The 27,131-nt window shown below is 28.4% G+C and overlaps 3 protein-coding genes across 6 annotated transcripts in view; all 3 read right to left on the bottom strand.

Moving 5' to 3' along the window:
* Positions 1 to 3,740: 3,740 nt before the first annotated feature.
* Positions 3,741 to 4,277, bottom strand: LOC136075943 (uncharacterized). Its single transcript, XM_065789392.1, has one exon. The coding sequence runs from the start codon at positions 4,275 to 4,277 to the stop codon at positions 3,741 to 3,743; it is 537 nt and encodes a 178-aa protein (XP_065645464.1).
* A 66-nt stretch (positions 4,278 to 4,343) lies between these two features.
* On the bottom strand, positions 4,344 to 4,838 carry LOC136075942 (uncharacterized). Its single transcript, XM_065789391.1, has one exon. It carries the CDS (start codon positions 4,836 to 4,838, stop codon positions 4,344 to 4,346), a length of 495 nt encoding a protein of 164 aa, XP_065645463.1.
* A 4,609-nt stretch (positions 4,839 to 9,447) lies between these two features.
* Positions 9,448 to 27,131, bottom strand: part of LOC100208376 (chordin-like protein 1) — a 52,222-nt gene continuing 34,538 nt past the window's right edge. For all 4 annotated transcript variants that reach the window (XM_065790348.1, XM_065790349.1, XM_065790350.1 and 1 more), the window contains 7 exons: positions 25,414 to 25,516; positions 25,158 to 25,316; positions 19,099 to 19,184; positions 13,508 to 13,601; positions 10,799 to 10,925; positions 10,049 to 10,197; positions 9,448 to 9,738 (listed from right to left, as the gene is read on the bottom strand). In XM_065790348.1, coding sequence (XP_065646420.1) covers positions 9,575 to 9,738; positions 10,049 to 10,197; positions 10,799 to 10,925; positions 13,508 to 13,601; positions 19,099 to 19,184; positions 25,158 to 25,316; positions 25,414 to 25,516 — 882 coding nt within the window. In that variant the 3' untranslated portion in view covers positions 9,448 to 9,574. The remainder of the gene's footprint in view (positions 9,739 to 10,048; positions 10,198 to 10,798; positions 10,926 to 13,507; positions 13,602 to 19,098; positions 19,185 to 25,157; positions 25,317 to 25,413; positions 25,517 to 27,131) is intronic.

Here is a 27,131-nt window from a genome sequence, read left to right as displayed (position 1 = left end):
TCTGAAATAATAAATTAATCTGATATATATATATATATATATATATATATATATATATATATATATATATATATATATATATATATATATATATATATATATATATATATATATATATATATATATACATATAAATCATCTTAACGACATATATATATACATATAAAACATCTTAATGACAGTTCTTTCCAACCTTACTGCAAGCCTGGTAATTCCATCAGTTATATAAATGCTGCCTCTAACCACCCTCCTAGTATACTAGAAAGCCTTCCTCAAACTATAGAACTAAGATTGTCAACCATTCTTCTAACGAAAATATTTTTAAACAATCCATCCCTCCTTATCAAGATGCATTATTTAAATCAGGTTTTATCTGCAAATTCACCTACCATTCAAATAAAAAACAGATCCCATTCAAAAATCACAACCGAAACATAATTTCGTATAAACATAAATTGGCAATCTTTGTTTATACGAAAAATTCCTTATTTTAACATATAAAGGTGAAAACTTGTTAAATAAACGAAATGAGTTGATTTCAAAATGCAGACACAAGAATAAATTCCTCTTATCTTTTTTTGACACAGGTGATTAGCTGATATTTTGTTTTTTCTTAGCGACGTTAAGATCCCACTACACAGTATTTTGTAATTTTAGCGGGTTTTTTTGTTTTTGAATTTGTATTCAATGGCTGATGATTGCTGTATAGGCATGAAACTTAAAGTACCATAGAAAAAGTTGTTTTTTCTTCGTTAATATATATGTATATTGCTCTATTTGAGGTATCTTTTTAATATTGAGCACTCTTTTACGACTATGAGTTTTGTTTATTATTATAATACAAAACAGTCTTAAATATCAGTATATATATATATATATATATATATATATATATATATATATATATATATATATATATATATATATATATATATATATATATATATATATATATATATATATATATAATTATATAAATTTAACTTTTATAGTTAATATTTATGTACTGTCACAAAAAACTTTTTTTTTACCTGCTCAGCTTGAAGAGAACCTAGTAGGAATGCTAATGAAATAATATCAGCCACTGCACTGGTGGGCGTGTAGTTATGAGGATGGGCGTGTAGTTATGAACAACGTGCAAGATATGTATAGCAAAAAGAACTTGACACAGAATTAGGTAAATTAATTGTCTCATCTTGAGTGACATTGGTACTGGAAGAACTCCTCATGAGAGATTTCCACTCAAACTAATTAAGGAACTTTAATAGGTAAACGAAAGAAAGTAAGAATAACAAAAATTAGGACTTAAAAATTATTAAATATTCATTGGAACTTTAGCTCCCCCTCCACCACGAGGCGAATCTCCCTACTTAAGTCTTTAAAGATTACTATTGCACCCAGGACAAGCAACTTATGGATAGCATTTGTTGTTCATCGAATGTCCTGGAAAGATAAACAACTGATTTTGTTCCTCTAAGTTTTGAATCATATTTTTTAATGATTTAGATCTTTCGCTATACTTTTATCCAACAACAACAACAAAAATTGCGGAAGGATTGAGCGATTTATCGTTCCGCAATTCAAAAACTATTAATGACTAAAGAACTGAACTAATTTTTTATCTAGAAAATTAATTAGTTTAGTTAAAATAGGGGGTAACATTTTATCTAGTAATTGCATTAGAATTAGTTGAGTTAAAAATTATAGCATTAAATTTATTTTTTCATTACGTTTTTTATTATACAATTATTAAAAATGTATAAGTTTGGATGCAATATATTAAGAAATAAATGTTGTGAAATGAATTTTAAAAACTCCTTCATGAAAAATATTTTTAGTGGTTTTAAGTTAAAAAAAAAATTTTTTTATTCAATTTTTTAAGTTTATTATATATTCAAGTTATATTATATTAAACAAGTTTATTGTTAATATTATTATGAATAAATAAGTATATTATTATTATTATTATAAACAAATATTATTAAGTTTGAAATTGAAAAATTTCGGAGCATATGGTATAACTAGTAAATTGATTACCTGGATTGTAGGATATCTCACAAATCGGAAACGAAGAGCTAGTGGTTAGAGCGCTTGGTTTTGAAGCAGGAGATCTAGGTTGGAAGCGAACTCTGGTCATATTTTTGTGTTACGGTAAGGAAAGAGGCGTAAACTTCCTTGTTAAATGCACTTCTGTGGTGCTCTGTGAAAAAACCGTTAGGACTCACAGTGAAGCGAAATGGTCAAAATGCGGCCAAAACTCAAAATTTTGTAAAGTATTAAACGTTTTTATTAAAATATTGTTCCAATTCAAAAACAAACTTAAAAAGTGGGAAATTAAAAAATTTTCAAGTTGTAGACCCTTCTCCTTACACCCTTACCTTCCCCTCCTCCCTTGAATTTTGAATGCAATTTTTTTTAATTTTTAGATTCTTGAAATTATTCTAAAAATATTTTCTAAGTGAAAAAAATATTTACCTTATTTATTAAGCATTAATATGTAATCCCTGATTATATATACTGATTAGTAAATTTTTAAATGAAAAAGTTTAAATTTGAAAAGATAACATTTATAAAGAAAAAAAAACTATTCATCTCCTCTGAGGAGGTCCTGTACGTCAGATTCAAGGTTAGGACCAGAAAATGTCTTGGGGTTCCTGAAAGCAATCGATGAGATGACAGGGTCGCTTTTAATTTGTAAATAATGGAATTGGTTCTGCATCACATTAATTCTAGATATTTTGCATGTGTAATTGAGTCTTGCATTTCGTATGGCCTTATTTTGTGCTTCCTGAGCCTCCTCCGAATACGCTCCAATGGGAAGATCCAAATGCTCAGCAATTAAAATCCATGTTCCAGAACCTTATGAAGTGTAGGTGGCATAATGTACCATGGATAAATTTCCACTATCAGCTCTGAAGTTTTATAACAGTATGCTTTAAAAGCATTCAATTTCAGGTGGAATCCAATGCAAACGGCATTCAATCAGTGTAAATGATAATACAATGATGTACAATGTACACTAAAAAAAACAGATTTACAGCAAAGAGTTACCTCTAGAAACATATTAAAATGCTTTCTTGCGAGCCTTGACTTCTACAAATCGTTTGATTAACTCATCAAAATTCACATGTTTTGCAATTTCGTTTTCTACCGATATTATGGCCAAGCTCGTCAAACGAGACTGGCTCATTGTAGAGCGGAGAAAAACTCCTCTCACAAGAAGCCACGGACACACATATGGTTAAAAACAGTTTAAGAGCTTCAGTCACGTTTGGTAACGATTCACGAAAGTCCATTTCGATGATAAACTGAAGCATTTTCAAGGATTTCCATGCAGCTGCAATGTCTAATTTGATGCTAGAAGCCCTCAGATGCCTTCTAAGCCTCTTTACATCAGGCAGCATTTCTTCCTCCTCTACATCATTGAAATTTTCTGAAAACTGATGGGCATAGGTTACAATTTCTTCATCAGTTGTCTTCAAAAGATTACCTGTGTGTACAAGAGCAAACTTTTCATACACAGTGTTCATTGAGGTCAAACGTTTTTCTAATTCTAGATGAAAGTGGTCAATGCACTCAAACATAGCACGCTTCAATTCTTCCTGTGGAGTTAAATCTGCATCTTTAGAAATTTCTCCTGGCATCATCTTTTTTAATCGCTTGCGTTTTCTGCTTTCAATATCAATGCCCATTTCAGCACAAGTCTGGGTTGCATATTCTACAGCATTATGGACCAGAACTTATCGACTCTCTACTAAAAAGGTCTTCAAGCTTTTCAGCTTCACAACACACTTTTCCAAGCTAATACCTTCGATTTGAAGATATTTTTTGGCATGATTCACCTCGAGTAGAATGTGGTACCACAAATGCAAGTAGCAAAGAAAATTGAAATTACAAATGTTTGTCATCAACACCTCCGCCGCTCCTCTCGAATCTAGGTTTTCAGAAGCATCACAAAGCTTTTCCACTGCCTTAACCAACTTTTCGAAATGTTTGAAGATTGGTTTCATGGCATCATGATGAGCACTCCACCTGGTATCATTGAGTCTCTTTACTGTCACTCCAACGGTTTCTTTTAGGACCTCCCATCTATGTGTTGAACATGAAAAAAACGTGTACACACTTTCTAAAGTTCCAAAAAATGTGACACAAACAGAAACACTACCAAAAGCATATACGCCACATAAATTAAGCGAATGGTTAGCACAAGGCACAAATATTGTTTTTGGATTAGATTCTTTAATTCTGGTTTGTACTCCTGTATGAATGCCAGACATTGTCGTGGCATTATCGTATCCTTGGCTTCGACAAAGCTTTAAATCCAAGTCGTCCTTTTCAAGAGATTAAACAACTTTCTGTGTTATGGAGTCTGCCTTATTCCCACTTAGAGGAATAAAACCTAGAAATGGTCCTTTCACTTCCACGTTTCTATTGTCACTTTTCACATACCTTATTACCTGACTCATTTGTTCAGTGTGGGATATATCTGGCGTGCTGTCAAACAATGTGCCATAGAATTTAGCTTTCTTGATTTCACAGATTAATTCTTGTTTTACAGCATCGTCTAAAAGAGATATAAACTCATTTTGCACTGCAGGCGATAAATAAGAAACTGGAATCAATCCTGATTCCAATGATTGCTGAAGCCGTATGCTGTGCTCCTTTAAAACAGGGACATAGTTTGAAAGGAGGCTGACAAGTTCCATGAAATTACCACGGTTTTCAGAAGCAAAGTCTTCCCTGTGGACTTGAAAAGTCAAACTCTGCTTTACCAAAAAAAGTGTTATATCTAAGAGACGATGCAAAATGTCTCTCCATTTCTTCTTCTCTCTTTCCATTACGTCTTGGTGAGCAGCGTCGATGGTTTTGTTTTGGAGAAGCCTTGCTTTAAGTGTTTTCCATTTTTCAAAATTGTTAATTGCAATTCAGAGTTTTCGTGATCTGATACTTTAGGATTCAATTTCCACCAACTATTGAATCCTGTGATGAAACTTGATTCATCACAGGATTCAATAGTTTGTCACAGGATTCAATAGTTTGTCGATTGTCGTTGGATTATCGTTCTTATCAAACAACTTGCAACAAAAGCAAAACAGTGATTTTTTTTCATGAGAATTAACCATCCATTTCCTCAAAATCTGTTCTCCACTTGGAAGCTTCTTGTAAAACCAGCTTTTTGTCAGCTGTCTAGTTTGACCCTTTGAATTTTCTCCTGGTTTATGAACTGGATCAACTGGCCCCTTCAAGTTCTGGTAAATTTCACTGCCTTGTCTTATAACATCGGTTCTAAGATAATCTGGCATTGGAGTGGGCCAGTTTCCAACATCATAATTTAATGTTAAATCTTCTGATTTGTGTACTGAATTTGCGTCTGATTCAGAACGTATCGAATTGGTTATGTCTTCTTCTTCTTGCCTTTTGTATTGTTCTTCTTCTCCTTTTTCTTCTTCTTCATTACTTGTTTGTGCATCCCGTTGGCCATAGCTTGTACTTGGGCCTTCTAAAGATTCAGGACCCTCCTCTGGCCCTGCTTCATTGTTTGCCTGGAATAGTGCCCTTTTAGTAAATTTAAGTATTGAACCCGACAACCGTTGTAGTTCTTGTTCTTTGGCTTTTTGTTTTTTCTTCTTTTCCTATCCACTGGGATAGTTTCGTTTTATGTTATCAACAGGTCTCTTGACTCTGAAAATAATTGTTTTATTTTAGACAATAAAGTATTTAGAAAATAAAACAAACCTTCGCGTTATGGGTTTGAAAACGAACCAAACCTAATAAATAAACACTGTAAGATAAAACTGTCAAGTTTTGAATTACATTTTTCGGCTATTTTCTTAGAAAAATTTCAGTATAAGTAACAGTATAACGATGTTTTCACTTCGCTTGTTAGTAGATATCTATTTAAAGTGAAATGTGCGCACATGAAAATGTAAAATTTCTGGTTTTAAAATTCCATTGTTCTATCGTTGTAGGTTTTCAATGGCCTATTGTTCTATTTACGCATCAGAGCTTCGCATGTCTCCACGAATAAAGTTAGGTAATTCTTAAGGTGTGTTTAATAACGTTTTTTATTGGAATTATTTTTTGTTATTATTCGTGGTTTTACTTTAGAGACAGGTTGGCAGAGATTGGCTGTCTCCACGGGAGTTGTTTATTCTAGAATTTTCATATAGAATTTTTATAAGGGAATTGTTTGATTGCCTATTATTGCTAATGCTTTAACGAGTATTTTCAGAGCAGTTGTTCAAAGGGGAATTTAGATGTTCTTATTGTATATTAATGTGCCTCTAATTTAGTTGTGTGTTTTCTGTTTTGACGTATATTATATTTAATATATTATTTATTATATATATTATATTTATTATATTTACAACTATTATTGTGTTTATTGTATTTGTTATATAAATTATATTAATTATATTAATTTATTAACTATATTAATTATATTTATTATATTTATCATATTCATTATATTAATTATATTTGTTATATCAATTATATTAATTATATTAATTTATTAATTATATTAATTATATTTATTATATTCATTATATTAATTATATTTGTTATATCAATTATATTAATTATATTAATTTATTAATTATATTAATTATATTTATTATATTTATTATTTTCATTATACTCATTATATTTGTTATATTAATTATATTAATTATATTAATTATATTAATTATATTTGTTATATTAATTATATTTATTATATTTTTTTAATTTCTTATGACAATTATATTTATTATAATTATTATTTTTATTATATTAATTATATTTATTATAACTATTATATTTATTTTAACTATTATATTTATTTTAACTATTATATTTATTAATGTTCACAAATAAGCTAGATATTAATTGGATTTATGAACCATAAGAATAATATAGGGGATTTAAAAAAAATCGATTTTAGTTTTAATGTTTTCGGAATCTGGGGCCCCCAAGATGAATGTTATCATGGTCTCGGGCTTAAATTTGTCCATGCCACCTATGGTAATAGCTCCTTCCATATGGAAAATTCGTTAGGACGAGCAAACAATATCAAAACTAAATGTTTTCGTACTAATGATAAAAATTATTGTTTACCAAAATAGGCTAGGCCTACTCATTTTTAAGGTCAAAATTAGTTATTAAAAACCAAGTAATTAAATTGACAATACGGATAGTGTATAAGGACAGGCCCCTTATGTGGCTTCAACATAAAACGATGTGTGATATAAAATTATAACCTGATAACTAAAATCTTCTCGCGCAGCCTTGTTAGGCCTATTTGCAGGAATAAAATTATAACTTACCATGTAACTTGGTGATGACGAACTGAAGACGTGATTTGCTCTCGAATTATTGAGGTACCGAATAATAGAGTAAATTAATCACATTAACGAAACAACATAAACATTCGTCTGCCTGAACCATCATGAACCATAGAATCGTAGGTAGGGCGGGCGAATCTATTTATTGGTACTCGCGGGTGTGTTTGTGTGTGTGGGGGGGGGGGGGAGCTTCGCGGAGGGGCTTTAAAACAGTCACGGTGGTTGTTATTGGCCAAGATGTCATTTCAATTTCTTACATCTTGGTTTGTTTGCTGTGGATATTTATTATCTTGGCAAGCAGATACGATCATGTTTCAGGTTCATTTTTGTTGTAAACAATTATGATTACAGAACAAAAATGTTGACTATTACAAAATCCGGCTGAAGTAAAAAAAATATAAATTGTATTAACATTTGGGGGCCTACTTTCAGACGGGGCCTTGGGCGGACCGCCTTCCACCCCCCCCCGCCCCACCTTCGGTACGCCACTGGTCTGGGTAATAATTAGCAAGACTAGATTAGTGTTACAAGCTTGTTTGAACATTTATACATCTTAAAATACCTATTTATAAGATTTTCGTAAATGAAATTCATATTTTTATATAGTTAAAACATGAAAATATTGATATTTGTTCATATATAATACAAAAAAACTTGAACTTAGTTAATCCTAATATTTTGGATCCAGTTGCAAATGGTATAAATATAACCGCAATTAATAACATCTCTAATTTTATAAAGCATCTATCGACAAAGCTATATATGCAAAATAACTCTAATATTCGTTTTGGAGATAACAACAAACAATGGCCATAAAACGAACCAACATCAGTTTAATTTGTAATTGATAATAGAAAAAATCTACAGACTTCTTCAATTGATAAAGAAAACTCTGCTCTTATTTAACTTTAGTATCTAACAAGCCTCGTGTGAATTTTGATACTTTAAGTAGTAAAAGAGAAAAAAGAAGATTGACGCCATTAGTTGCATCATATTCATCCTAAGAACTATTGTTTGCATCAGGTTGTAGTTTTCGCCAAGATGATAAAGAAAAAGAAGTTAAAGCTGTTTTACAATTATCAGAGTATATTCAAAAATAATTTTAGATCAAAACTTCAGTAATATTATATACACAAAAAGGTTTGCCTTGAATTTCCTTGACACCATCAGTTCTAAGATTTAAGATTTTTCATAATAATATCTTCTTAAAAGTTTATTCCTTCCTTTACTTCAACGATCTCTTTTTCCATTTTCCTAATATTTAGTGCGTTTTTCAGCATATCATTTTCAATTTTATTGAACCTATCTATGATTAATTTCACGTTGGCAGATGTTATTTTTGCAAAATTAATTTCTTGTTCACAAAGAAGTCGTTTAGTCTCTTTTAAAATAAATACCTTATGATCTTTTCAATATTTTTAATTGATCCATAGTTAAGAGCATGGCAAAATTTATTAATTTATTCGAGAAATAAAAATTAATGAAAACGCTAATAAAAAGTTTTACCGATAATGAACCCCAATTATAACCCATTTTCAATATTAACTTTTTTAATACCTTATCTTGATTGGAGGAAACCCATAGCGTAAATCTCTTTTTGTAGGTTTGGGTAAAATATCTTAGTTTATAAAATATAACGAGATAAGGTGAAATATGATGAGTGAATTAAAACATGTAACTTTCTCAACTAGTTCCATATAAATTCATTATTAATGTAAAACTCATTATCCAGAAGTTTTTTAGCTGAACTTAAAGGTAAAACTTATTGTTCATTACAAAATATAATGTTGAGTATGCATTATAATATTAATTAAACATGTTAAATGTAACTTTTAATAAAACTATGTAAATGTAACTTTTAAAAAAAATAAAACATGTTACAAGATCAACAGTGTGTGTTGCTATGCGTTAATCATGTATCTATGATAGATGGTTACCATGCCAATGGTAACTTTGTAACTAGTTAAAGTAATAAGTCTTCTTATAATTAATAATCGGTTTTAGTCAGGGAAATTTTCTCCACCCTACCCGCCTCCTCACATCTCAGGAGGAAGTTGGGTAGGACAGCTTGGGTAGTACAACTTGGGTAGGACAACTGAGTACAATTAAAAAGAAAAAGAAATAAAATACGTTTTTATTAATTTAAGGTATTTATATTACACTAATATTTATAAAGCAACAAAAAGATATAAATAATAGAAAATAAAACTTTTAAAGTTAAAACGTTTACTAATCAATGTTGAAAGAAATTAATTGAGGTAAATTTTTTTATCTTCAGAAGATTTGCATAACTTTTTTTTCCCGGATTTTTCTCTTATCATGTTAATAAAACGTTTTATAAGTTTTGCAAATGAATCTTGATGAGTTTCTCGTCTTAACTCCCTTTCTTTCCGATGAATTCTCATAAGAATTTCTGAAAAATAATACGTGTGTATATATATATATATATATATATATATATATATATACATATATATATACATATATATATTTATATATATAAATATATATATACATATATATATATATTTATATATACACATATATATATATATATATATATACATATATATATATATATATATATATATATATATATATATATATATATATATATATATATATATATATATATATATATATATACATATATATACAAGTATAATAAATTTTTTATTTTAAAGATCTTTATTACAACATATTTTAAAATAATAAAAAGTTACTTTTCTTTATTGAGCCTATGTGTTTATAATCGAGATTATTTTTTTCGACCCTTGTTTTGTTAACCGTAACTTCTATTTTTAATTCGGTTGCCCGCACTGTATGGATTTCTGAAAGCTTGTTTGATTCAAGAGATCGATCAAAAAAAAATCTATTAAAAAAAAATATATATGCATTTACTCTTTGTATTACTTCTAAAATAAGAAAGTAAAAAAAAAAAATAATAATAATGACAAAAAAAATAAAGTAAATAAAATTTTCTTTCTCATTTGGATCAAATAAAAAAGAAAAAGGACATAAGAATAAAATCATTTTCTTAGATATATTTCAAATTCTGAAACTCAACGCAAGATTGCTAAAAGATTGCATAGTTTCTCCATTATTCATATTCCATTATGAGCCTCTGGGCAAAGAATAATACCTACATGTTTAACAAATTAGTAAAAATATGCTAAACCATTGCCCTTTGTGCCTTGAACTGTAAAAAAGTTGGAAATTTTCTTAAATTCAATGGTTTAAAATAAGGAATTTTTTTACATCTCTGACTTAAAGCCAATAATACATTCATACATTGCTTTTTTTACTTAGAACATTCAATCAATTACACTACTGAAAATGATTTATATATTAGCCTGTGATTTATATATTAGCCTGTGATTGTACATTTTAAAAAATATCAAGCTAAATCTAAGTAAATATTCTTTGGAAGTATTGAATCTAAAACAATACAACACAACTATGTTCCAAAATACCTTGCAAATCCAGCTGGTTTACTTTCGTATTCATATACTTGGATCAAATACTCATTTGTAGTTTGACAACTGTCCGTTCCGTTTAATTCTTCTAGTGCAAGTGCAAGTGCTTTGTCTTTCGATGTTCCTAAGACATTTTTTATGAAAAAAATATAAAAACCAAGTTTAGCTTACTTTAGAAACGAAGTTTAAAAAGTTTAAATAATGAAAAAAAAATTTGTGTAGAAAAACTGCGTGGGTGGAAAACAACGGTGTGGTGCAGAAAACTTGTGCCGTGGTGAAAAAAAATTGCGTTGAGGTATGATGCAGAAAACAGTGATGTGGCATGGCGCAGAAAAACTATAGTGTGATGTGACATGGTGCAGAAAAACTGTCGTGTGAAGTGGTATGGTTCAGAAAATCTTTGGTGACATGTAGTGTGGTAAAGAAAAACTGCAGTGTGATGTGGCGTGGTGCAGAAAAGCATCATCGTGATGCATAAAATTTTGATCCGAAGAAAAATAAAAATACTTATGCATAAAATTCTGCCAAAAAGAATAAATAAATATTACAAAAAATAAAAAGAATAAATACATATTATAAAAAATAAAGGCAATCAGATACTTTGAAAAAATAATAATAAAAAGGACAAAATCAAATTTATAAATCATCTTAATAACAATTTCATTAACAAAATATATTATATATAACATTTAACACAGTTAAGAAATATTTCAATAATAAAACTATAAAAAAAACGCATCTATAAAACAGATGCAGTAGTGGTGTAGTGGTAAAGCGCTCGCTTCATAAGCGAGAGGTTCCGAGTTCGATCCCCACCACGTCCCTGGTAGTACCGCGCTTAACTTGTTTCTCCGCGCAGCGGCCTTGTTCGTCAAAGTTCGTGTTTCGGAGTTATAGAGTTGAGAGAGGGTTATACCACTATTAAGTAACCTCCTCATCGGTAGTGGCTTTATCGGCCTTGAGGAGGTGAATAACAAAAAATAAAAAATAAAAATAGATAAATATAACATATTATTTTGGGTTGACACTGGAAAAGTAATAAACATTTTATAAGCTCCATAATTATTTTTAAAACACTTTATTAAATTTTTTTTTTTTGTCTCATCTAAAATAGCCAATGAGTTACTGTAAGTAACAATTACTAATGGTTTACTGTAAGTAACAATTACTAATGGTTTACTGTAAGTAACAATTACTAATGGTTTACTGTAAGTAACAATTACTTGCTGATCTGCTGCATTAAATTTTTCAGTTTGAACATTTCAACAAATGAGAAATATAAATGTAAAAAGTCAAAAAATTATTGTAAAACGTTAGCTTTAGATTAAAATATGTAATTTATTTTGTTGAAACATGTTGTGAATATGCTGAACTAAAATCTACTTTATATTTTCTTTTTAATTTTTCTGCATTTTTTCACTGGAGGATATTACTTATCAAATATTTATTTAAATGACAAATACCATATACTTAACCAAGTATAAACAAAATAAAAACTAATGCAGGGAGAAATTAAAACTAATGGTTACACAGTATTAAAGCCATATACAAGATAAGAAGACCAACAAGCCAGACTATTTAAACTTTGTTATAAGCTTTTAATGTATCCAAGGCCGGCGCGAAAGAATGGGGGAGGGGGTATGACACCCCTTATCAATGAATCTTTTGTTCATTTAGTTGGCAAATTTGACCCTTTTAGACAAGTCAGTCGCCTAATGCAAACCCTTTAGACTAGTTAGCCTGCAAATTTAGACAGTCAGTCAGCAAATGTAGACCAGTCAGTTGGCAAATTTTAAAAAATGAGGACCTTTTTTTTAGTCTGAGCAATAATTGTAATAGCATCCCCCCCCCCCCTACGTGACACCTACTCGCTCTGAACCTGAGCGTGTAAAGAACTTTTCCCCTAGCCTCACCATATCTATTTAACACTCTATAGAACCTTTCTTTTGTGCTCAACAAATCACCATTAGAATTAGAGAATTAAAATTGGTATTGATTGTCAGAAAGTAAATTGTTAAATCTAAGAAACATATTAGAATTATGTTCAATAAAAACTCAAAGATCCTAATATTAGCAAAAAAACGATAGAGTTTTTGCTAATATTAGCAAAAAAAAGATATAGTTGAAAAGGTCTGATACCTGACCTTTTCAAAAGTCATCCTAAATCTAGATGTAGGGTGAAAACTTATTGTTGATTTTTTTTTATTTCTTAACAACACAATTAAAGGTTTTGTAAAAATCTTAAGAATCTAATTTTTAAAATAAAATGTAATATTTAGTACTTTAAGTTGAAACAATTTGGTAGTAACAACAATTTTTTTCCATTTTATGGTGCTATAATCTTAGGGCTATCCATAAAATATGTACGCAGTAAAACCAATAATTTAGGACCCCTTCAACACAAACATGACACTGTTAATATTCTGATATGATACCCTACAGAGTTTACATCACCAAAAAATACATAAAAAAGAGGCCTCTGCTGGAGTGGCCCTTAAAAAAGAAGCCTAGAAAATTTAAATAAAAAAAAATTATTTTGATCTACTAAGTTTATATTTAATATAATATATAAAATTTTAAGTAAATTTTTTTAGTGAGCAATAACAGTAAGTATAGTAGTAACTTTTTTTCAGATGACTAAAATATTTACAAGTACTTTATTAAAAAATATTTACAAGTACTTTATTATAAACTTTATTTTTTTACCTTGACAAATATTGCAACACAAATCAGAGCGATTCTGAGAAGGACATTTTTGACTGTCAGGGCAAACAATTTTTTCGCAACTGATATTACCATCCTGAAACAATAAAGTTATATATATAATTTAATAAAAATATCAAACTTAAATAATAAAAAAATTTACAAGTATAAAAACATAAAAATACTAATATATATATATATATATATATATATATATATATATATATATATATATATATATATATATATATATATATATATAAATTAGTAAAAAACACTTTTTTAACTTTTTCTTCTACTTGAAGTTTCACCATTGCTGGATCATCAGGAAGAGTTAAATATATATATATATATATATATATATATATATATATATATATATATATATATATATATATATATATATATATATGTATATATATAACCTTCAGAATTAGGGTTGGCATTCAGCAATGCCAACCTTGTTTCTATGTTTTAAGGTAAGACTCATGTATATATATATATATATATATATATATATATATATATATATATATATATATATATATATATATATATATATATATATATATATGCATATATAAACAGCCCTTCGAATTAGGGTCAGCTGACTGAACTGCCGATCTAAAAGTGCTTGAAGGTTTTTTTGGAATACAGTTGGTTAGTTTGGCATTTGACTCATTTCAATTGGATGATTTTTTGTTTTAAGAACCTATTTTTAAATTTATTTTTTCTTAAAAGCAGTTTGTACTTTTTAAGGATTTGCCTCCTTCCCACTTAAAGTATACATTTTTAACAATAGATAACTCTTGAATTCCAATGTGCATTACAAATAGGCCATGCTTTAAAAAAACAAACTGCAGGTAAACTCATTGACAAGACTCTTTTACATTGATAAGAATCTTTTACAACAACCGCTAAAATAAAACCCTATGCACCAATGTAAATTCAACTATCTACCTCAAGATCAAACAAATTCTTTATCAGAGAACACACATATATGGTCCTAAGTACAAGCAAAATATATAGTCCTAGGTCCTATAAACTTCTACCTTCTAAGCTATTAAGTCTAAAAGACTTGATAGCTTAGAAGGTAGAAGATACAATATAATATACAAGATATACTAAGGTAGAAGACTTGATACAATATAATATACAAAAACTTATAGAAACAAGCTTACACAAACTTCCTCTACAATTTATGATATAATGCAAAAATTCTTGTTAAAATGTGGAACTACTTCATTTTTTAAATCTGCATTTACAGGTGTGGTGTCAAATATTACAACAGAAATTTTATTTAAAAAATTAGGTTGTATAACTACCTTGTGTAACATGCTATTAATAGATTTACAATTGCCTTGCTTAAATACTTTTGAAGATTTGTTTGAAATGCAAGTGCTATAGTAGTGTTGTTTGTTTACACTTTTACTGTCAAAATGTAGGAACTACATTTCTTGACAATTCAGTATAAAATCAATATGGAATCAAAATTACTGCTATCTGCTAACCGATGCCTTGCCAACTACATTGAATACAGCTACAACAATCCCAGCCATAGTCTTTTTTGATAATTCTTTGCTTTCAGCTATTTTAGCTACCATCTTACCAGCAATCCTTGCATGTTTCAGTGGAATAATGTAACCATTGCTTATATTATTTTCTTCAGAACATTTACTACTGGAATTTCTGCATCATTAAATGATTAAATATAATTTATTTAGACTTTCTTTCTTTTAGACAATAAAAACTTGTGGGTGGGTTGTAACAAGGTTGAAAACATCTAAAGTTTATGAAAGGTTTTTTTCTTCAGACTTTTAAATTTTACATTTTTCAGCAACAAATCAAATACTTCAGCCCAGATACTTGTAATGAATGTCTTTTTAATCACACTTATTGAAAATTTAATCACAAACCTTTTATTATGTCTTTAAATTTGTAAACCTGATGTAATACTGATTTATGGAGCTGTGATGACTTCAGCATATTAATACATCAAATGTTTCGGGAAAATATGCAAAGAAGTTGCAGCCACATTGAGTGAAGGTTTGGGTTGGGGAAGCATAAGTTTTTTCATTGTTATTTACTTTTTTCTGAAAAAACTGTATGGAATTAGGTCAGCAAAAAAAGTTGTTAAATGTATATCTATATATGCTGTAGTATAAATATACTATTAATGCGCACTTTTTTAACAAAAAGTAATTTGTTAAAGTAATATGTACCAGTAATTTGTTTCAGTAACTTATTTTTAAAAATTTTACCCAATGAAACTAATCACTACTTTTGGTGAAAATTATTCAAAATTGGCAAGATTTATGTCAATGTAAAAAGTTTCTTATATATCATTATATATAAAGTAAAGTTTCTTATATATTATTATATTTAAATAAATAAATATATCTTACATATTAAATAAATTTGGTTATAGCTATTTAATTAAAGTTCAAAGTTTTCTAATTTCTGTGTTGATAGATGATATTCTTTGATTTGCTTAGACTTAACCTGAGCATATATTTGCATATCAAAGCATCTATTTGTCGTGTAGTCAGGTGTGAACACTGACTTTTTTTATATAATCATTTTTCTCTTTTCATATTTGTTTTTTTTCCCACTCTTTTTGATAACTGACTCTTAATTTATTTGCTAGACAAGCTTAATTATTAGACTCCTTAATTTGTTATATTTGATGCGTATAATCTGCAGTGTTTAAACTAGACTGAGCAATGAAAACCCATACTCCTTGGTTTTTCTTTTCCTCTAGCTTGTGCTCATTTTTTCCATGTTCTTTAGAAACTAAGACAATGCTTTAATCTCACTTTTATGACTTACTTCTTTTGCATTAGATTCACTCTTATCATCATAGTACACACAACTACTTTTCACGACTTTCTTTATGGCGGCTCTTGAGCCATTCTAAAAAATCATTCTCCAAAACCCTTTTATACCTCTAGAACACTTTTTTTATATATCCAGAAATTTTTTTATATTCTCTCTAAACTATTTAACAAGTGACAAATTTAACAAAAAACAAACTTTACTGATTTTTTTTTATCTGCCTGCTAGAAAATGGTTCAAATTTAAAAAAATAAATAAATTTCTGGAGATTGCACTAATCCTTTTTATTTCTGCCCAATCACCCTTCACTTTAGGCCAACACTTTCTTTCCTGTAACTTCCATTCTAAAGGTTCTATCCATGGCCCTGTGTTTTATTTTTTACTTATATTGTTGATCTTGCTGATAACCACACATCATATGTTGATTTTCCTGATAACCACACCTAATACGTTGATCTCCCTGATAACCACAACTCATATGATGATCTTGCTGATAACCATACTTGTTTTTTTTAAAGGACTCTTATTTACTTCTTTACAAATGACCTCCATGAAAAATTTTATATACGACTGATTGAGAAGTTAACATCTGGATAGGTTTTCTCTTTTTATTGCATTTGACTTAAGAACTGTTGATCTAAATTCTTCAATGATTTCTGCTTTCCCACTTGGGATGCATAAAATTTGCATTAGATCGAAACCGAAGTATCTTCAAGGATTCATAACTTTTCATCAAAAAAATGTTAACTTACAACACTTTATTCAAATTTATTAGCTTAGTAATGCAATTAGTTTTAAGGCTTTCAAGAACCTTAATCTATCATCTTGAATCTAATAACTTACTTTCTGATCATCGCTATGGATTTTGATCTTCTCGTTCTACAGCTGATTTGCTAACAGTAATAACCAATAGGTTTTATCGTGCATTAGATAAAGGTGGAGAGGTTAAGGTCATCGCTCTTAACATTTCTAAAGCTTTTGATAAAGTTTGGCATGCTGGTCTTCTCCATAAGCTTTCTTCTTACGGTGTATCTGGAAACATCTTTAAGATTGAATACTTCCTTTCCTATTGTAGTATAAAAGTTGTCCTCGCTGGACAGCACTCTTTTTCATATTCTGTAACTTCAGGGGTTCCTCAAAATTCAATCTTTGGCCCAATACTCTTTTTAATTTACAATAACAATTTTCCAGATATTCTCACATCTAAGGTTATCTGAATTAATGTTCTGTTGAACATTAATTCAGATAAAACTCAATTTTTTTCAGCTAATCATTATTGCAATAATTTAGATCTTCCTATATTTATGATTGGTAATGCACTCGATGAGTCATCTACCCTTCATCTTCTAGGATTAACTCTTACTTCCGATCTTTCTTGGAAAGTGTATATCAAATCCATTGCAAAATTAGCATCTGCTAAGGTTGCACCTCATCATTGTGCCCAACACTTTCTTACTCCGGATTCTATTCTCTATCTCTGTAAATCTCAAATCCTTGTATGGAATACTATTACCATATCTGGGGCGGATCTTCTAATGATGCCCTTCTTCTTTTAGATAAGGTGCAAAAACGCCTTGTAAACATAGTTGGACATGCTCTTGCAGCCAACCTCCAACCATTATCACATCTTCATAATGTAGCTTCTCTTTCTCTTCTCTACAAATACTATAACGGTCACTGCTTTAAGGAGCTAGCGTCTCTTGTGCCATCTACTAAAATTCATTCTCGTGTTACTTGTCATTCAAATAAGTCTCATCTTTTTTCTGTGACTGTTCCTAAATGCTCCAAAAATTCTTATTCCTCTAGTTTTTTTCCTCGAACATCAGTTCTTTGGAATTTGCTTTCTTCATCTTGCTTTCCTGATTCATATAATTTGCAATCTTTAAAGTCGTCTGTTAACCATTATTTTGCTCTACAATCTTTATCTTTACTCTTCCAGTAACTTCTAACTCTAATAGTTGTTGCTTGTAGCCTTGTTGGAAGCGAAGATGTTAAAATAAAATAAATAAACAAAAATAAGATTGTCCAAAAAAATCAATAAACATTTTAGCAAATAATTTAGATTTATTTGTGCTTGATTGTAATTAAGTTTTTGAAAGCTTAACATCAACTGCCCACATTATCTCTGCTTTTTGTGTGACTCTCCTTCAAACATAATTAAAGCTTGTTGTAAATACAGTTCCACCTTTGGCGTGGCTAGCGGTTTTAACGATTTATATTGCATATATCGCTGACATGCATTTGTTGTTTATTTTTACTACAATTAACATGTACTTTTAATGCCTTTATACTCATACTTGCAACTGCTATAACTTTCAAAATTATATTTTACATCATGGGATATTTATGCCCATTGTTTGTAACAAACATTCTAATAACTTATTAATTTTGTCATGGAAACTGTACTAAGTATTAAATTTGAGTACAGGCCTTAATACTATTGTATATTGGATCAACACAATTTTTTTAACTGTGTTGATTGACTGGCCATTTTAATGTATTATACTCTCAAAAAATAAATTAACAGATTTAAAAAGTATTTCAGAAAATTGCCCGTAATTTTGGGGAATTTATATTTTTTAAACCTAAAAAATCATGAAAAATTTCACCTTGCCTAGCTATTATTTTGAACAATTAATTTGTAACATTCTAATGTTAATTGTATATTTTTTTATAATCAATTTTTCACATTTAGAGTCTATTAAACTATTTCAAAACATTGTATTTGAATTGTATAATACATGCAACTATTATATTACCTTACATATACAGCGAAGGCAGCCAGACATCACAGCTGGAATATATACTTCATTATTTTGGTATATTTCTGTACCAAATTTACAACCTAAATTTAAAATTACAAAAAATGCAAAACAAAAATATTTTATTTATAGTTTGTCAATAATTATTAATAGTAGTAATTAGTTAACTATTAACTAATTAATCATTAACATACTTTAGTTATTTATTTATGAGTAAAACATAATTAAAATTAGTTGATTAGTTATGAGCTGATAATAAAAATAGTTAAAGTTAAAAAAAAATTTTGAAACAGTTTTTAATATGCTACTTGTATTCATCAGGAGCCATTAGAATGGCACTTCAAATTTATTTTATATATATCCTTTAGAAACTGTAAAAATTCTTTTTGCATAAGAACTATTATTTTGCCTTTCCTTTTCTCTTTATTCATCAGCCAACATATATTTTTTTTTTTGCAATTCACCTCCTTAAGGTCAAGAAGGCCACTACAGATGAGGAGGCTACTTGTGGTTATAATCCTCTCCCAACTCTATAACTCCAAAACACGAATGCTGTAGTATAAATATACTATTAATGCGCACTTTTTTAACAAAAAGTAATTTGTTAAAGTAATATGTACCAGTAATTTGTTATAGTAACTTATTTTAGAAAATTTTACCCAATGAAACTAATCACTACTTTTGGTGAAAATTATTCCCAATTTTCACCAAAATGCGCGGTACAACTAGGGACATGGTGGGCATTGCACTCGGAACCTCTTGCTAATGAAGCAAGCGCTCTACCACTACACCACTACTGCATTGCTGTTATTGGTGACTTTAATGCACTGAATGCTCATTACACTAAATGGTTTTATTATCTCATATTTTTTCTACATAGGATTTACTTGATCCCACATTTCACTACCTATCATCACACTCAATCATCATCACTATCTATTATCACATAATTTATCATCACACTTCCTAAACTTACCAACTGACTGCGATTACTTTTAAGATTTTCTTTGTAATAGTCACTCTAGTGATGGCTGATGTTCACTGCCTCCCCGCTAAAAACTGCACATCCTACATTGTCTCCTGAATTCATAAAGTCATTAATGCTTTAATTCCAAAAAAATGGAAAGCAGGAAGGAACTTAGTTCCTTCCTGCTGGAAATCTTAGTTCTTTCCTGCTGGAAATCTTATGGCTGGAAAACAGCATCTGTATTTAAATTTTTTGAAAAATTACCCAATCAGTCTTCTATCTAATAATAATCTTTGAATTTTTAATTAACAAACTTCTACTATTTCAGTTCAAATCCAACACCTTTTTGACAATCAACATATATTTTAATACTCTAGTTCTACTGTAATTATGCAAATAAAAAGTTTTTAATGAGCATAAAAAGAAAGCAATAAGGCAAAGACTATTGCCATATCAAAGGCTTTTATTAGTTACATGCTGATGACTTCTCCATAAACTCACTTCTTATAACGTATTTGGGAAAATTTTTAAAATCAATGAATCATTCATATACAATTGCAGAGTAATTCCGTGTAAAAATGAAACAAAAAATTTCAATTTAACCTCCAGATTTTTTCAAATTTTAACTAGCGGTACTTATCAATTAGGCATGAAAAAAATGCAAAGTTTGAGCTCTTAACTCCAAATGTTTTGTAAGTAAAGTTTTGAATTTCAGCTTATATTACTGAATTTTTTTTCCTATGTCTGCCATTATGGATTTTAAAAGGGTAAATTTTCATAAATAATTCAAGTACAAATGAGAAAGGCTAAAAAGTAGTACCTGGTTATTTTTGAGGGTGGTAATAAAATGTAGAAAGATAACTCAAAAATCTTTGACAGCCATTATCTGATTTTAAAGGCTTTCAAGAAATTCTCTTTTATTACAGTTTACAGTTTTATAAGAAGTTATTTAAGTTTATACTATTAAGTAATAATTTTTTTCAGTTTCCATGCACCTTTAGCATGTCCTATCAGTAGAGATATAACAATTTCGAGCTAAAGTTTGAAACAAAAAAAAATTGCAAAAAAAAAAACCGAAGTAGAAATAGAAATATAATTTGGTTTAATCCTCTGTGCAGCAAAAATGTTTCAACAAATATTGTAAAAGCGTTTTTAAAATTAATTGATAAATATTTCCTTCCCACTAATAAAATTGCTCAAAATATTTAACATAAATACTATTAAAGTAAGTCATTGCTGTACAAAAAATAAAGAAAGAACTATAGAAGGTCACAATGTTGCATTTATTAATAAAAAGGAATTTCTTAAAAAAAAAAAAATTGTAATTACAAACAAAAAATTGATTGATAAATGAATAAAATGAATGGCAAATGCCTATCAAAAAATATTATTTACAAAATGCATTAATTCCTCACAAAATAACCCTGATAAATAAAATATATTGGCTTAACCAAAAGCAAATGGAAAAAACATTAGACCAATTACAAACAATCTTTTAAACATAAAAAATACTCAAAAGAGAATATGCTGTCAATATATATTGGCAATTTAAAGAAAAAAAAACATTAATTTTAAATTAAACTGGTCTATTCTCAAAATTACACCTGCCTATAATAATATTTCTAAAAAACATAAGCTAAAAAAAATTTGAAATTATTGCCCATTCGGATCAAGAAAAATTATTAAACAAAAAACCTGATTTAATTTCTAAATGCAGGCATAAAAATTAATACCATTAAAAAATTATAAAAAGAAATGAGTAAGCTAAAACTATCCTAATTCTAAGAAATTCTTTTTCACAATAATTTTTTGAAAAATAATATAGCATATGTAAATTCAGGGTTGCAACATTACTACAGTTTTTATAAAATCAATTATAACAATTCCCAATTTCCTGTGAAATATTTTTCTATAATTTGATACATAAATATAATTTGATATACATAATTTGATAACACTCTTCTTCATGAAAGGAGGAGAACTCCACTGTAGACTGTAGAAGTATCTATGGTAGTTATTTGTAGAACACACTAGCATAACATATACTACAGTAACTATATATATATATATATATATGTAGACGACCGGGGTTGATATTTGACTGGGGCTGGGGCGGGGTTTGATAAAATATAGCGGGGGCCCAGTTTGTGACCGGGGCTGCATAAACATTTATACATTCTAAAGTATTCTTTTTTTATTTAAAATTCATGTTATATTTTGTATACATATGCATATATAAACATCATTATGACCAACATCATCATTAACATCATCATCATCATCATCATCATCATCATCATCATCATCATCATCATCATCATCATCATCATCATCATCATCATCATCATCATCATCATCATCATCATCATCATCATCACTATCGTCTCTTTCGGCAAATACTACACCATATAAATACTAAAGTTTATATAAATATGAAAGGATGTATGCTAGCATCTAAATAAAAAGCTAACATATATATTTATGTCCATAATATGTATGCATAAAGCGCATCTCAGAAGCTTTTATTCCTTTTGGACTAGAAGTTTGGAAGCTTTTATACCTACTCTTCAATTTCAAGTGAAACCTCATTATACTCCATATTTCAAGTGAAACCTCATTATTCTCCATATTTCAAGTGAAACCTCATTATACTCCATATTTCAAATGAAACCTCATTATACTCCATATTTTTCACTAACTTAAGCAGTTGCTTTATTAATCATTTTTTTTATAAGAACATCTTATAAAAAAAATTAAAAAAATATTTGTAAAGCTCTTAAGAACAAAATGTCCTTTTATTATTCCAAGAAGCCAATGCAAAAAGGTCCTGTCCGATGTTAAGCTCTGTTATTCTCAGTTTATTAAATCTTGTATCTTATATCAGATGTTAGGTGCTAGAGACTTTGGGTTAGTCTTCAACAATGTCATTAACTAAAATAAGTCTAACATTTAATCTTATTAATTATATAATATTCAATAATATTTAATTTCTAAAAAGTGTTAAATAAGTGGATCCAATTTTTCAAAACTCCACATAACACTTTGACCTCTCCAACTAATAATAATATTAATATATATAATATAATAATAATAATAATAATAATAATAATAATAATAATAATAATAATAATAATAATATAATAATAATAATAATAATAATAGTAATAATATAATAATAATCCATTTATTTAACCATAAAATATGAAAATTTACAATAATATTTATAAACTCACATAAATAAGGTTAGGTGTCACTCATATAGTTAAAAACTAGTCAATGGAGTAACACCTGAAAAAAAAAAAAAAGAAATCAAATAAAACACAGAAAGAATTATAAATAAGAAAAAAAAAATAAAAAAATAAAAAAAAAAAAGAAAAAGAAAAAAAGAAAAAAAGAAAAAAAAAGAAAGGAAAATAAACATGAATAATAAATATAAATAAAGTGAAGACTATCCTGCGATTAGTCTTCACTCTGTTATTAGTTTCTTTATTTATAGGATTTGAGATTATTAAATTATTTTTTTATACTAACTGCACTAATAAAGATATTCTTGAAGGCCTACACGCTTCTTTATTTCAAGTAACTTTAAGGGTACCACAAGGTATCTTGTGGTACGCTTAAATCTTTGCTCCTGTATTGTTTCTTTTCTACAATATCAATCTTAATGAAAATTTAACATCTAAAGTGGCTCTATTTATTGACGACTCAACTTTATACTCTTGTCATGACAAAAAATCTTCACTTTTTGATTGCTTAGAAGAAGCAGCTGATTTTTAATCTGATCTTTCTTCTGTAACAGCCTAAGGCTTGCTGTGGCTTATGGATTTAAATTATGGACTTGAAGTTTGCAATTTTTTTTAGCCAACAAAACATTTATTTACTGCCAAAAAAATATAGCAATATTGTTGGTATTCTTATATTGATAAATAACAACCCTCAGACAAAGTCTAAAAGCACATTGTAAATGTAATGTGGTCGTGGTGTAGTGGTAGAGCACTCGCATCATAAGTGAGAGGTACAGAGTTCGATCCCCACTAAGTCCCTGCTAGTACTGTGCTCAATGTGTTTCTCTGTGCAGTGGCCTTGGTTGTCAAAGTTAGTGTTTCGGAGTTTTATAGTTGAGAGAGGGTTATAACCACAATTATAGCCTCCTCGTCTGTAGTGGCGTTTTCAGCCTTAAGAAAGGTGAATTAACATATAAAAAAAAAATAATAACAATAAATTAGACCTGCTTTATCTGCCAAGCTTGAGTTGTAAGATTGCATTTTATTCTTTTTTCTATAAATACAATCATGGTCAATGCTCAAACAAGCTATTACGATAATCCAAAACTAATTCTTGCTTGATTCTTATTCAACAAGTTGCATCCTTTTACTTGTATTTGTCCCTTTATGCTATAAAAACTAATTATTTCCTAGTATTTTTACTTATTCTCTATTTTAACATAACTTAGTGATAGTGGTTGCTTGCAATCTTGTTGGAAGCAAATTAGAGTTTGAAAATGTATAAATATTTGCCAGTATTTAATAAATAGTAAATGTAAGCATAAAATTATAATATGTAAGGTATTGTAAATTTTTTTCTAGCTTAGGCTATCAACCCCTGCTAAATCTTATAGTTTAGCCGGGGCCAGGGCTGGGTTTAAAAAAAGTCGCATTTTTAGCCGGGGCCCCGGGTATTTACTCTCTCTCTCTCTCTCTCTCTCTCTCTCTCTCTCTCTCTCTCTCTCTCTCTCTCTCTCTCTCTCTCTCTCTCTCTCTCTCTCTCTCTCTCTCTCTCTCTCTCTCTCTCTCTCTCTATATATATATATATATATATATATATATATATATATATATATATATATATATATGTAAATTCTGTATATAATATATATGTAAATTATGTTAGTGTATTTTACAAATAGAGTGCTCAATGTTCTTAAAGAACAGAGCAATAATAAAAAGTATATACATATATACATATATACGTATATACATATATATATATATATATATATATATATATATATATATATATATATATATATATATATATATATATATATATATAACAATCCATAATGTAAATCAAATAAAATATAGTTTACTTTGTTTTTCATCATTTTTTTTTTCATCGTCAGTATTTGGAGGTTCTGATTTTGGTAACGGACCTTCTGGTTTTGTTGATGTAAATAAGTTTTTGAAAATAATTTGAAATATGTTTCCTTGTTTAAAGACTGGGTTTTTTATGACTTCTGGTGAACCAGCTGTAAAAGAATAGATATCTTAAATAGTAATTATAAATAAAACTAGAAAACATCAACAACAAAAAAAGAGTTAACATAAAAAAATAATGAAATTTACGTTCACATGTTCCACAACATTCTCCTGGTTTTCCAATCAGATTTAAACAACTAAGCTCGGGACATTTATGTTGCTCACATACTTCTTGTGGCTCATTTATACCCTAAACCATTGACAGCAAAAAAAAAAAAAAAATGCTATATACTTTCAAACCATAATTCTTATTATCTCATTTCTTCTTATAAAATCTTGATCCCGTTTATTTATTTATTTTATTTTATTAACTGATAATTAGTTAGATTTATTTAATTAATGAAGCTGATACGTCAAACTCAATGGGATAGAACCTGAGATGTATAACTGATTGGTAAATAATAAATATGAACGATGTAAGATGTAAAGCTGAAAACTGTAAAGGTGAAATGATGTGTCATATAAGGAATGCAAGTTTTTCTGCGTACTTAGAATATAAAAGTGCTAAGTATCTGGCTTGGATTATTCTGATGGTTTTTTCGGTTACTTGAAATATATATAAAAAACATGTCATTCCACTTCATTCCAAATTTATATTCGTCTGGATCACTTTATGTTTGTGAATTTATTTAAAAAAACCCGTTAAAATGTAAAGTTACAGTGAAGTGTGCATCATGTCATCATAACAACAATCAACAAAAAGAAAAAAAATCTAAAAACAGCTGCCTAATCACCCATATTGAACTTTGAAAGAAGAAATAAGCTTTTATGTCTAAATTTAAAAACAAATTCATTCCACTTATTTAATAACTTATCATTAATGTAAGATACTATGATATACTTTTCATATGACATAGGTTGATCGTTTTACAATATTATATATTACTTAAACAACTTTAAAATGTATTCTGATCAGATCAATCATAAATTAGTAGAAAATCACTAAACAAAAATGTTTTTCATTTTACACTGTGTTTCATCAATAAAGACTCATCAGAGATGAATGATCAAATTAATAAAACTTCAATTTATACCAAAAATTAAATTACAGTTGAATTTTCAAATGTTAACAAGGAGCCTAATATATATTTAAACAACTTTAAAATGTTTATTTTATATTATTCTATTTTAAATATATATAATATATATATTTTAAATAGAATAATATAAAATAAACATTATAAAGTTGTTTAAATATATATTAGGCTTCTTACATTGAAAGCCAATATTTTAAAATTTTTTTATATCTTTTCTAATTTTATCAAGCTGTGAACCAGATTTTTTACCAGATTTTAAACATTGAAAAAAAACTTTACTTTATTTTAATAAGGAAACTTGGAAAAAGAAAAACATACATGACTGCTTTGATGTAACCATGGGCAGATATGACGGACCAATGAGTGGAAGTTGTTTAAAAAAATGTGGTATATAAATGTGTTGTTTCCTCTAAGAATGTACCTGATAAATAATATATTGGCATGACAGAGGGTTAATGGAAAAAAAGGTTTTGCCAATCATAAGCAATCCTTTGATAATAAAAAGTATTGAAAAGACGCCATGCTGTCAAAATATATATGGGAATTAAAAAGTAAAAATGTTGATGATTTTATACTGAATCGGTCCATCAAAAAAACAGCACCTACATATAATAATATCTCTAAAAAATGCATACTATGCCTGCAAGAAAAATTTGGAATAATTACGCATGCAAACCAAGAATGCTTATTAAACAAAAATTTTTAAATGTATTGTAAAATTTGAGTCCTCAATATTCTTAAAAGAACAGAGCAATAATAAATTAGTAG

The sequence above is a fragment of the Hydra vulgaris genome, chromosome 02 (assembly GCF_038396675.1).
Source record: "Hydra vulgaris chromosome 02, alternate assembly HydraT2T_AEP".
NCBI lineage: Eukaryota > Metazoa > Cnidaria > Hydrozoa > Anthoathecata > Hydridae > Hydra > Hydra vulgaris.
The sequence above is the reverse complement of the archived record's forward strand: the minus strand, read 5'-3'. Positions and strand labels throughout refer to the sequence as shown.

Bases quoted from the DNA above. Each gene is read 5' to 3' on its own strand.
- LOC136075942 (XM_065789391.1), bottom strand. From the start codon at position 4,838: ATGGAAAGAGAGAAGAAGAAATGGAGAGACATTTTGCATCGTCTCTTA.
- LOC136075943 (XM_065789392.1), bottom strand. From the start codon at position 4,277: ATGTCTGGCATTCATACAGGAGTACAAACCAGAATTAAAGAATCTAAT.